At 44.5% G+C, this 13,638-nt stretch overlaps 1 protein-coding gene across 9 annotated transcripts in view; it reads right to left on the bottom strand.

Moving 5' to 3' along the window:
• The window catches only part of AKAP13 (A-kinase anchoring protein 13), a 324,907-nt gene that overhangs the window by 47,431 nt on the left and 263,838 nt on the right, over nucleotides 1–13,638 (bottom strand). For all 9 annotated transcript variants that reach the window (XM_038746250.1, XM_038746251.1, XM_038746256.1 and 6 more), the window contains one exon: nucleotides 10,530–10,704. In XM_038746250.1, coding sequence (XP_038602178.1) covers nucleotides 10,530–10,704 — 175 coding nt within the window. The remainder of the gene's footprint in view (nucleotides 1–10,529; nucleotides 10,705–13,638) is intronic.

Below are 13,638 nucleotides of genomic sequence, written 5' to 3'. Positions count from 1 at the left end.
AGAGAAGTTAAATGACATACCCAAGATCAAATGGCTGACAAGTGGCAGAGGCAGGTTTAGGCCCCACATTCTCTGACTCCCTTGGTCTTTCTACCAGGTCATGTGGCTTCCCGCCTCTGCCATCTGCCTGCTGTGTGACCAGGAGTACTCACAACTCATCTGGGCCTCAGTTTTTTCATCTGTAAAATGGGGATTATCTTCCTGTTCTACCTCCTATTTAGATTTCCCACTGCTTTCAATCATGCACATATATCTCTCCCAGCCTAACCAAATTCTCCCTTGACCCCCAATCCTCCCTCCAGTTATTGCCCCACCTCCCTCCTACCATTCCTCTCCAAACTCCTTGAGTGAGTTGTCTACACCTGCTGACCCTACTTCCCTTCCTCCAAATCTCCCCTGTATCTCTCCAATCTAGTTTCTGCCCTCTCCACTAAATGAAAACTGTCCTCTCTAAGACCAACAGTAAATTTCTTCTTGCCAAATACGGCATCCTCTACTCCATTCTAAGCCTCCTCAACCTCTCAGCTGCTTTCAACACTGTGGGCCAACCATTTCTCCTGGAAACATTATCTAACCTACTGTGAGCTCCATGTGGGGCAGGGACTACATAGGACCTGATCAACTTGTACCTACCTCAATGCTTAGAAGGGTGCTTGACACTTAGTAAGTGCTTAACAAATACCAATTAAAATAAACAAATAAATAAATCCTCAGCTCCACTGTCATCGGGCCTCTCCAGTTTCTCCCCTACCTCTGGCTGCTCCTTCTTGGTCTCCTTTGTGGGCTCCTCCTCTATCTCCCACCTTCTAACTGTGGGAGTCCCTCAAGGCTCAGTCCTCAGTCCCCTTCTATTCTCCATCTACCCTCACTCCCTTGGAGAACTCATTCATCCCCATGGCTTCAACTACCATCTCTACATGATGATTCCCAAATCTACCTCTCCAGTCCTGACCTCTCTTTTCTGTAATCCCACATTTCCTCCTGCCTTCAGGACATCTCTTCTTGGATGTGTCGCTGATACCTTGAATTAAACATATCCAAAACAGAACTCCTCATCTTCCCACCCAAACCATGTCCTCTCCCATCTTCCCCAATACTGTAGACACTACCACTACCCTGCATCTCACAGCCCATAACCTTAGCAATACCCTCAACTCCTCTCTCATCCAACGCACATATTTAATCTGTCACTAATTGATTCTACATTCACGACATCGCTAAAATCTACTCTTCCCTCTCCCTCCAAACTGCTACCATTCTGATCCAAGTACTTCTGTCCTGCCTTAACTATTCATTCATTCAATCATATTTACTGAGTGCTTACTGTGTGCAGAGCACTGTACTGAGCACTTGGGAAGTACGAGTCGACAACATATAGAGACGGTCCCTACCCAACAATGGGCTCACAGTCTAAATATTGCATCAGCCCCCTCACTGACCTCCCTGCCTCTTGTCTCTCCCATCTCCAGTACTTACTTCACCTTGCTGTCCAGATCATTTTTCCAAAGAAAGGTTTAGTTTACATCTCCCCATTCCTCCAAGAAACTCCAGTGGTGGCCTATTCAACTCCACATCAAAGAGTAACATGTACTACAAGCCAATCCTCACACTTCGCTCCTCTAACATCAACTTACTCACTGTACCTTGATCTCATCTATCTCACTGATGACCCCTTGTCCACGTCCTTCCTTTATCCTGGAATTCCTTCCCCTTTTATACATGACAGACCACAATTCTCCCTGCCTTTAAAACATTATTAAAATTACATTTTCTCCGAGGGGCCTTCCGTGACTAAGCCCTCTTTAGCTCTACTCTCTCTGTGTCACTTAAACACTTGGATCTGTCCTCTTTAAGCACTTGATACTCACCCCACCCTCAGCCCCCCAACACTTAGGTACAGATCCCCAATTTATTTATAATAATGTCTTCCTGCCTCTCTAGACTGTAAGCTCTTTGTGGGTAGGGAACTTGTCTGTCAACTCTGTTGTATTGTACTCTCCCAAGTGCTTAATAAGGTACTCTGCACACAGTAAATGCTCAATAAATACAATTGATTGATTAAATAAATGCCACTGATTGATTCATTCATTAAACTTTGAGCTCCATGTCAGACAAGGACTTTATCTGACCTGGTTATCTCATAACCCAGTATTTAGTACAGAGTTTAGTACATACCACAATCATTGTTACCATTACTGATCTGTTCTCCAAAGCAAAGGTGGGCTGATTTTCTGGTCATGGATCCTCTCTAGAGGGCTTTCAGAGACAAGTCCACCAAACTGTAAGCTCCTTACATTGCATTATACATTATTATATTGCATTAGAGTATAGTAAAGTATATAGCATTATAGTATAGTATACTATAGCATTATAGTAGAGTATTGCATTATAGTCTCCCAAGCACTTAGTGCAGTGCTCTGCACACAGTAAGTGCTCAGTACATACGACTGATCAACTGATAACCAATGAAGTGGAGAAAATCAGACTGCTCTTTCTTAAGTGCTCAATAAATATGGTTTACTGATTGATTGACCCAAACATATTCTTTTATGCTCATAAGCCTCAGGGTAATGGTCACAACAGCAGCTGAATTTAGCATAAAGATAGGGCAAGTGCCTACTTTCAAGACTGTTCCATAGTTCATAGGCTCAGGTTTTGTCTAAAAACGTCACTTGTTGCTCCAACAGATTTTCTCAGTGACAATCTGAAGGTCCCCAAGTGTCTGAGGGAGAGCTCTGTACCCTCTGAGAGCCCCATAAACGATGCCTTTTATATTAGTCCCATTATTTTTTCCATTTGAATTCTTCTTTCCCCGTAGCGCCGATCTGTCTGGGCCTCTTATCAAGCCTCCTCTGCCCTTCATCCCCAAGTCTCGATGACCCTCAGTTCACCTGGGGCCTGTTCAGGCCACTCGACACCCACTTAGAAAAAAACAACAACGAGTTATCGTCCTCTGCTGACGCTTCTCTCTGAGAGAAATCACTTGCGGTAAGGGCGGTGTGACAATGTCCTGTGTGGGTGAGGTAGAAATATCTGTCTCACTGACTTCAGTGAGAGTCACATGGTTGAAACCTTGCGCTCTGCTTTGGAAACAGATTGGGGCACAGCAGCAATGGAAGATCGACCCAGTTCAGTTGTTTTAGCCCACTGACCCCTTCCATTGGCTGAGAGATCACAGGCTGGACAGTTGGCCAGCTTTTTGAGTTTCTCTGACAGCAGTGAGCCAGTTCATTTTGGTCTTCTGCCATTTAAAACTCCTCTCCCGTGGCATTCATGGGAGCCAAACTGCACCCCAATTGGATTCCTCCAGACCTATTTATAAACCACCCTTACTTCTACTCAGTTTTCCGTCCCCTACCTGACAGGCATTGAAATAAAAGCCGAAGACCTGATCTTTACAAAGAAAATACTTTGCCTTCATCCCCACCATTTCCCCCAACCTGGAATACCCTCATTTCTCCACTCTATCAACCTAGGTTGGTACTCCTCCTTTTAGTTCCCTTGAAAACCCCACCTCCTCCCTAGATCCCCTAAAACTCTACCCTGGTCACACCAGTAAATAGCGTAAATACCGTGACTGTGGTGACCAGGGAAGAGTTAGGGAAAATAGGAGGTGGACTTGTAATTTTCTCTATATACTTGTATTATTTCTGCTTGGACATCACCCCCTAGTGAATTTTGTGGTCTTGGTTTGCTTTGTTTGAAGGCAATGACCTTGTCTTTTTCTTTATTTGTGCACCCCCTCCTTCAAGACCTTACTAGTGGGCTGACAAAGTAGGCAACCGAATCTTGGTAAACTGGGAGTACATTTAGGAAGGAAGCTTTGCAAAGGAAAACTCCTCTTGAGGACCAGGGACCGGGTCTAATTCCTAACTCTGGGTTTTTTCCAGGCATTTAGTAGTTCAGTGTACTGCACACAGATAATGCGTAATTGATAATACTACAGCTACTGCTGATAATAATAATAGTAATGGTATTTGTTAAGAACTTACTATGTGTCAAGCACTGTTCTAAGTGCTGGAGTAGATACAAGATCATTGTATTGGACACAGTCCATGTCCCACATGGGGCTCACCATCTTAATCCCCATTTTACAGATGAGGTCGCTGAGGAACGGAGAAGTGAAGCGACTTGCCCAAAGTCACACAGCAGACAAGTGGCAGAGTTGGGATTAGAACCCAGGACCTTCTGACTGCCAGACTCATGCTCTATCCACTAGGCAAATGATGAGGCCATGCCATGCACACAACTGATTCTTCTACCATTCCATTGTGTTCTATCCAGGGACAGGCACATTGTAGGAAGAATGTTCTTGAATTTCCCAGATGTGTCCTATCTGGAATTCACCATTAAGACACGTGAGGAAGCAGCCTGGCCCAGAAGAAAATACATGGGCCTCGGAGTCAGAAGGACCTGGTTTCTAATCCCAGCTCTGCCACTGGCCTCTTGTGTGACCTTGGGCAAGTTACTTAACTTCTTTATGCCTCAGTCACTTCATCTGTAAAACAGAGATTAAGACTGCTAACCCCATGTGGGACAGGGACTGAATGTGTCCAACCTAACTTGTATCTACCCTGGTGCTTAGCACAGTGCCTGGCACATAGTAAGCACTTAGGAAATACCATAAAAAACAGACACATATTATGGAGCAAGGCCTGGTGGAGAGAACATGGGCCTGGGAGTCAAAAGACCTGAGTTCTAGTCCAGACTTTGTCTCTTGCTGGCAGTATGCCTTTGGGAAAGTCAATTAACTGCTCTGGACCTCAGTTTCCTCATACCTGCTCATTCTGTCTCTTCTCCTTAGTATGTGAGCCGTCTGTAAGACCAGGACTTTGCCTTACTTGACCGTATTCTATCTGCCCGAGCATACAGTACAGTGCTTGACATATAGTAAGCAGCGTGGCTCAGTGGAAAGAGCCTTGGCTTGGGAGTCAGAGGTCATGGGTTCTAAACCCAGCTCTGCCACTTATCAGCTGCGTGACTTTGGGCAGTCACTTAACTTCTCTGTGCCTCAGTGACCTCATCTGTAAATTGAGGATTAAGACTGTGAGCCCCACGTGGGACAACCTCATCACTTTGTATCACCCCCAGTGCTTAGAATAGTGCTTTGCACATAGTAAGCACTTAACAAATACCATTATTACTATTATTATAGTAAGTGCCCGGGTTCCATTCCCAGCTTCGCCACTTGTCTTGTGTGACCTTGGGCAGGTCACTTCACTTCTCCGTGCCTCAGTTACCTCCTCTGTAAAATGGGGACTAAAACTGTTAGCCCCATGTGGGACAGGGACTGTGTCCAACCTGATTTGCCTGTATCCACTCCAGCACTTAGTACAGTGCCTGGCACATAGTAAGTGCTTAACAAATACCACATGTATACTTGTACCACGGGTAGCGGATAGAGCTTGGGCCTGGGAGTCAGAAGGTCATGGGTCTAATGCCGGCTCTGCTACTTGTCTGCTATTTGACCTCGGGTAAGTCACTGCACTTCTCTGTGCCTCAGTTTCCTCATCTGTAAAATAGAGATTAAGACTATGAGCCTTATGTGGGACAGAGACTGAGTCAAACCTGATTAACCTGTATCTAACCCGATACTCAGTATAGTGCCTAGTACATTGTAAGTGCTAAACAAATACCGTTAAAAAACAAATCAAACAATAGATGGTATTTATTGAGTGCTTGCTTTGTGCAGCTCTCCCTGGGAGATCTCACTGAGAAAACCTACTTTCAAGCTTTGACAGCAAGCCAGGATGATGAAGAAGGGAGTGGGAGAAGAAGAAAGAAAGGCTTAGTCAGGGATGGCCTCTTGGAGGAGATGTGCTTTCAATAAGGCTTTGAAGTGGGGGAAGGTAATTGTCTGACAGATATGAAGAGGGAGGGGGTTCCAGGCGCAAGGTTGGATGTGGGAGAGAGGTCTGTGGCAAGAGAGATGAGATCAAGGTACAGTGACAAGGTTGGCATTCGAGGAGCCAAGTGTGTGGACTGGGTTGCAGTAGGAGTGGATGGGAGCTGGACAAGGTTTCCACCTCACCTGCTGGGCCCTTTTCGGGCAGATTCCCAGCACCGTGACAAAGCCCTCACTGGGAACCAGTAGGTACCACTTCGACGGGACTGGGTTTCCTGGCTAGATTGGGCTGTGGAGTTTTCTTTTCATTTCTTTTCTTTCTCTCTCTCCCTATTCCTCCCTCCTTCCCTCCCCTCTCTAGCTCTTGCTGTCCTTTTTAATGGCATTTGTTAAGTTCTTACTACGTGCCAAGCACTAAACTAAGTGCTGGGGTAGATACAAATTAATCATGTCCCATATGGGGTTCACAGTCTTAATCCCCATTTTACAGATGAGGTAACTGAGGTACAGAGAAGTTAAATGATTTGTCCATGGCCAGACAGAATACAAGTGGTGGAGATGGGATTAGAAGCCAGATCTTCTGACTCCTGGGCCCGTGCTCTATCTACTAGACCACACTGTTTCCTCCTTTTAGAGAAAGCGCTGCTGGTTGTCCTTTCTTCTGGAGGTGAGCAAAATGGCCAAGAAGCAGCTCCAAAGGATGGAAAGATGCAGCTTTCCTTAATGTACATCGCCGTTATAAGATATAAACCTCAAAGCACCACTCAAACCGCTCCCAAACATAGAGTTGGCAAGCAAGGCTCTCTCGAAACTAGGGCTTTCTGCAATGTGTCACAAGGCTGTCCGGGGGTGGGGGGATGGGTTTCTGAGGTGGCTGGCTCTGTGTGAGGAAGCTCAGGCTTTAGAGATGTGCCTGCTCTCAGAAATCAGCCTGGTCTTCTAGGCCTGGGGCTTAAATATGCAGAGCAGGAGGAACCACACACACACAGAGGAGATCTAAACCAACTAATTTGAAATACATGGGGCAGCAGTTTCCAGTGTGTCTCAGGAAACTAAACTCAAACCCAGTCTAAAATAATAAAAAACAACAGCAACGGCAAAAAAGCTAAAAAACCCTATCAATCTACTGCTTAGATTGGAAATTTCTCAGGCTCATCTTCAATCTCCCAATTCCCCAAACAACACATTTCCCATCTCTGAAATCAACTGCCTGAATTTCATCCCCCTGCATAAGCAAAAGCTCTAAAAGCCAGACTTGTTCCTCTTTCCATGGAGAAATGTCTATTTCTTGATATAATTCAAAGAAAAACCAAATCAATACATAAACCCCCACAGCCCCACATGTTTCCTGAATTGCATCTGGTCTCTTTGTCTGGCTTCTACTTCATCAAGACAATTCACTCCAGCTCCCTGCCTGCCGCCATCACAAACTTTGCAGAAGTTAGCACAACACGCAGTAAATCAGCAGTGGCTGGAGGATCATCTTTCATCCGCTGAAGCAAACAGGAACCCCTGCGGAAGATGTAAAAACCAGAACGCAGCTGAACTCTTTATTCAGCCCAGCTGCCATAATACTTTCCCAGTCAGAAAGCGACTGGGTAGAATGCCTGGTGACTCAGGGAATGCTTTTAGCGCGACAGAAACAAGAACTGAAAGTCAACATCTGAGCCTGGAAAGGACTCTTTCCTCAAATCGTGTCTACCAGCTCTGTTATACTGTCCTGTATATGTTGCCAACTTGTACTTCCCAAGTACTTCATACAGTGCTCTGCACACAGTAAGTGCTCAATAAATACAATTGAATCAATGAATGAATGAATGTTGAGTACAGTGCTTGGCACACAGTGAGCACTCAACAAATACCCTTGATTGATTAATCAATCTTCTCTCTAGGGCTTTTCTAACTTATGCTATTGAGGAACGGCTCCGCTGACTCGGATGTGCTTTTTTTTCTTCCTGGGTTTTCTCTTCCACAAGACCTGGGACTGATCAGGGAAATTCTAATTTGGCTATTGCAATCTTCTTTTTGGGTACTTTCCCCTGTCCGAAAGCACAATCATTCTGAACCCCGTCTGCCAAGGTCGTGTCAAAGATGAGGATCTCAAGCTGTTCCAGGTGTGACTCTAAAAGAGGGAAACGGCCATTTGGGGTCTAAAAAAATTTCCATCTGCAGTGCATCTCTCCTCCGCCTCTTTTGGCAAGAGGTCTCACACCGATGTGAAACAGCATTCGATGCCCCTTAAAGGTCCTAGTTCAAACCTCCCACATTCTAGGCAGAACGCCTGGTCCGCCTACCGGCTAAGTCAGGTCCAAACCCCAGAGTTTGGCACCCCTAAATCTCAGTGGGAAGCCGATCTCTTTCTGGAGCAAACCATCGTTTCTAGGAGTCGAATGGTTAACTCAGTTTCCTCATGCCTGTGGATGAACTGAAACTCAAGGAAGATGGATTTAGAGGCCTCTAATTACTCATATTTTCCACTTCCTTCCAGGATAACACAGACTCTGCTTCAGACAAACAAACTACGGCAGGCTCTGACCTTCAGGAAGCTAGGGAGAAGAAACAAATCAATTACTTCACTTCTACTCCTTTCAGGAGATTGGTGATCACTGTTCTTTCCCTCAACCCTTGAATGTTGGGCTTTACTTTCTCCCTCTCCCCCGCTCCCCTCCCCCGAAACACACATATTACAAGATATATGTCATGCCTGGCCCTTCTCCACGCCTGGTATTTGCCACTGAATGCAACAACCTTCTTCAGCTCCTGTCGCTGCCCTCCCTACCCCGAGGATGGGTGGGAGACCAAACACTGTCTCATCTTTGACCAAAGTCCAATGTCCGACTCCTATCTTTTGTACCTGTTTGATCACAAGGAGCACTCCAATCGGAGGCTTTTTAAAAATGTAAATTCATTCTTTTTCGTAACTGCAGGGTGAATGTCAGAGGTGGAGCTGGGACCTATTGGATAGATCCCCTTTCTGTTTCATCTTCTGGCTCTTCTCTGTTGAGCATCAAATGCCAAAATAATGACTGAGGTTGTTTAACCCAAATCACACAGTTCACAATAGCACGCCACAGAGTGAAGAGCCGATCCAGAATGCTAATGTCCCCAAACAAATGTGATTCAGAGCAAAGACCTAGTCCTTGAAATGACGTATTTCCAAGCAAAAGGATGACTTAGGTTCCCTGATGGGTTTTCCTCAGAACTGGGCTTAGAAATTGGGAAGTTTAAGCAAAACTACAGAGGAGATCGGTTGGGGCAAGTTATATGTTAGTTTGGGTGACTCAGGATCAAAATCTTCCCAACACATTTCACCTGGAAACCAGATTTTTCCACTGCTCCCCCTACTTTAGACAATGCCAAAGTTCACTTAGTCTCAGATGCTCTGTTAAAACTCTGGAAAGAGAACCTTAGGCTAAGATGCTCTTTCGATCCTCCGATCTGGTTCACACCAAATCGACACTGGCCGAGAGAGTAAAATCAAATTTGTTTTTAATCCAATGGTGATGTGTGAAAAACAAGATGAAAGGAACACCCAGTAAACAAGACAAAGTGATTTGGAAGCACCATCCCACAACCTTCCATCTCACCTTAGAAAAGACGAATCATCTTTTGGGAACTGTGCTTAAAATTTACTGTTTCAATTTACATGTATGAGAAAGAGTTCAGGTCAGAAACTGAGTCTGGAAGCAAAATTGAAAGAATGATTCAAGTGTCTGGATCCAATAATAATAATAACGGTATTTGTTAAGTACTTACTATGTGCCAAGCACTGTCCTAAGTGCTGGGGTAGACACAAGGTTGAACACAGTCCCTGCCCCACATGGGGCTCACAGTCTTAATCCCCGTTTTACAGATGAGGTAACCAAGGCATAGAGAAATTAAGTGACTTGCCCACGGTCAGGCAGCAGACAACTGGCAGGGCTGAGATTAGAACCCAGGTCCTCTGACTCACAGGCCTGTCCTCTTTCCAGTAGGACACAATGCTTCTCATTTGAGGAAATACGTGCTCATCACATATAACCTGTGCCTGCTCCTGGTGGACATTCCACTTGACTTTTCCTTACCAGCTGAGGCTGGCAGCCTCTTTTTCTGACCAGCTCCAGGTTCTTTCACGGTGATGAGAAGAAAATTTCAGATTTGGTCCTTCCTCCCTCCATCCCAATTCTTCTTTGATAATCCCCCTCCATCAATCAGTCAATCAATCAGAGGTATTTACTGAGAGCTTATTGTGTGAAGAGCACCTTTCCAAGCTCTTGGGAGAGTATAGTAGAGTTGGTAGACACATCCCCTTCCCACAACGATTATGCAACTAATGATAATTGTCCAACATGGTGCATCCAAGTTGGGGTGAGCCAACCAATCAATGATATTTAATTGAGCACTTACTATGTGCAAAAGCACTGTTCTAAGCACTTGTGAGAGCACCATTCAACAGAATTAGCAGACATGTTCCCTGCCCCTTACGAGCTATGTCTCCACAGAATAAATACAGAAACATTCAGGTTTCCCTTTTTTCAAACTTGCTTCCTAAGTAATGAGACGCCACACCACTTCAAAATCAATCACTGCTCAATGGGAATGACAACTGTCAAAAAGATGAGAGCTGAGTACGGTATTCCCCTCCAACTGACTTAGTCATTTTCCTCTAGCAGGGGCCCTCGGCAGAAAGAACAACGCCTCTTACTTGCACACGTGTATGAGTCTTTGTTTGTGAAGGGTTTTGCACACTGGTAGCAGTTGATTGGTCCAACGACTGGCATGGAGCTGAATGAATGCCCATTCAGGGTCTTCTTGTCCTTCTCTTTCTCTTTGGTATCCTTGTCTTTCTCCTTAGTCTTGTCTTTCTCCTTCTCCTTTTCCTATTGAAGGAAAAAACACCAGAGTATTATTTATTTACCCATTAGGAAGTTGACACATGTCTAAGGATGTCGGGCCACCCGAATGGGGCTTGGATGGCTATTTCTGTGGAGGGATCAAATAGGACATAAGGCCCAAGACATTTTTTAAATCTCTCCTGGGGGAGCTGGCAAGCCTGGCAGTGGAAATATCTTGCTCTCCTCTGATGAATGGTGCAACATGAGAACAGAATCAAAACAGCCCAGGAACAACCAACACAATGAATAGGAATCATTTTTCCAACTTCTTTGCTTGGCGAGCTTGGGTAAAACTGTCTCCTGAGCATCAAGGCAATCCCAAACAACTCTGCACAGAGGCTGCCCCAGTTTGTACCACAGCTCAAATAAACAAATGCTTTTGATGCCAGGCCCACAGTGTACCATGGAAAAAGCTTCCAGGAGAGGAACAATTTATTGTTCTCACAGGGGTGGCATTCCACTTTTTTTAAAAAAACAAACAAACATGGACTTGTAGCTTTCGATGCTTTAGCACATGCCATTAAGTCTCAGGTCGATGCTTTCAGAGTTGCAGCCTGGGGTGTTTCTTTTCTTTCATTTGTCCTGTGCATCACCCTTTAGCTTACAGTGCTAGGGGAAATTAATCATTAAACCCATTCGGTCTAGCAGCATGGCATGGTAAGCGGGCTGGTCTCCACCTAATGATCAAATCTGAGGAGGGCTGAAAGGCAGAATATGTTCAGGTCCAAATCACAGTTCCTCCTCACACTGAGGTGGGAGAAAACTTTGGGGGCGGCCAGGCACCTACACCCACCTCTGGATCTGTGAGTGTGTGTGGAAGTGTGGGAGTGTGTGTTGAGATGGGGGAGGGTATTCCCACTGGAGTCTTCCAATAGAAGGCACAGTCATTAAAAATGTTTCAATCTCCTCCAGGGAGACAGAGATAACGGCTCAATTCTGGGACAGGGTGCCTCCTCCCTGAGAAATACAGGGATACATACCATTTGACAATACTGCAAGATAGTGTACAAAAGGCAAAAACAATGACAACCAAAAAATTGCTTCAGTTACAAAACAGGAAACTGATCTGAACAAAGCAGCGATTCCTATATCGACATACACACAGCAAAAATGAATAACTAAAAAAAAATGCAAGGAGCTATTCTAAAGTGCTATTCTCCAAGGCCCCAGATTTCACGGAATGTTTCTCCATGTATAACATGCTGAAATGAAGGCATTTTGTTGTCGACACCAGAAAGTCTAAAGGCACTGGAGTTTAAAAGTGCTGCAAGTTCTTTGCTGTGGCAGCTCTCGACACTTATAATTCTTCCAAAGGCAAAGTACTGCACAAATTTGTAAATTATTCCCTGACCATGCTCCCTGACTCCAGAAAAAAAAATGCACAAATAAAAATTCGTTCTAAAAAACACACACACACACAAAACAAAACGACTTGTTCAACTGATTCTCTTTTGAGTTCGAAAGGACGGCTTGAAGGTCTTCCTTCTCTCAATTCCCTGGTCAAGTTTCAGGGTCAACAAAGTCAGGCTCTTACCTCCCTGTGTTTAAATCCTACGAACCTCACTGTAATCTCGGGGACTTCACTAAACAACCCCCATTTCATCGACATGATTCTCCCCCGAATAAATTAATCTGCTGGATTAGGAGATCATGCTGGCAGAAGGGAGCTCCCTGCTTCTGCTGCCAGTAGAGAATAAGCAAGAGGAAGCCAGAGGCAGTTGAGAGGAAGGGTGGGTGGGAGGGAGGGAGGGAGGAAGGGTGAGGCTGATAGTTTACTTAAAGACAACTTCAACTATTTGGAGGTTGAAAACAACACCTTTTTACCTTAGTTTCAACTGACACAGGAAACAGAACCAACTCCAAACCCTGCATACAGCCATCTCTTACAGATAATACATTTTATACCCACCCAAAATACCTAAGTCCTTTGGAAACAAAACATAATTTTAACAAGAATTATGGTATTTATTAAGTGCTTACTATGTGCCAAGCACTATACTATGCACTAGGGCAGATACAAGAGAATCAGGTGGACACAGCCCCTGTCCCATATGGGGTTCACAGTCTAAGTAGGAGGGAGAACAGGCATTGTATCCCCATTTCACAGATGCAGACTCATTTTAAGACTCAGTTTCAAAACTCTCTATTTCCCTCAACAATCACTGAAACGGAGGCTACTGCAGTGAGTTGGTTGCTTTTTTCTTTCTTACTATGCTGAATTTTTAGTAGGGTATCTCATTGTTTAATTCTGCCATGCAAGGAGATAAATGTTCAAAAGGGAAAGCTTAAATACAGCTGAGCTTGGGAGGCACTGAGGGATGAGAAAAGTTTCTCCTTTCTAAATTCAAAAGCGACCAAACAAGGTAATTAATATTCAGAAAAAAATAGAATTAGAAAATGAAAAGCCCAGTGGTTTCTTTTTTGATTGGATTTTGATGAGTCACCATTTCACCCTGTAGACTGTAAGCTCCTTGTAGGCATTCATTCATTCATTCATCCATTCACTCTTCTTTACTGTGTACAGAGCACTGTACTAAGCATTTGGGAAGTACAAATCGGCAACATAACCAGCAAGGACTATGTCTACCAAATCCATTATACTGTACTCTCCCCAAGTGCTTAGGACAGTGCTCTGCAATCAATCAATCAATAAAGTTCATTTATTGAGTGTTTACTGTGTGAAGAGCACTATACTAAGCTCTTGAGAGAGTACAATATAGCACAGTGGGTACACATGTAATAATAATAATACTAATAATATTTGTTAAGTGCTTACTATGTGCCAGGAACTGACTTCTAAGTGCTGGCACGGATACAAGATAATCAGGTAGGCCACAGTCCCTGTCCCACATAAAACACAATCTCAATCCCCATTTACAGATGAGAGAACTGAGGCAGAGAGAAGTTAAATGACCTGCC

Source organism: Tachyglossus aculeatus, chromosome 5 (assembly GCF_015852505.1).
Source record: "Tachyglossus aculeatus isolate mTacAcu1 chromosome 5, mTacAcu1.pri, whole genome shotgun sequence".
In the NCBI taxonomy this organism is placed as follows: Eukaryota; Metazoa; Chordata; class Mammalia; order Monotremata; family Tachyglossidae; genus Tachyglossus; species Tachyglossus aculeatus.
This window is presented reverse-complemented; position numbering and strand designations above follow the sequence as displayed.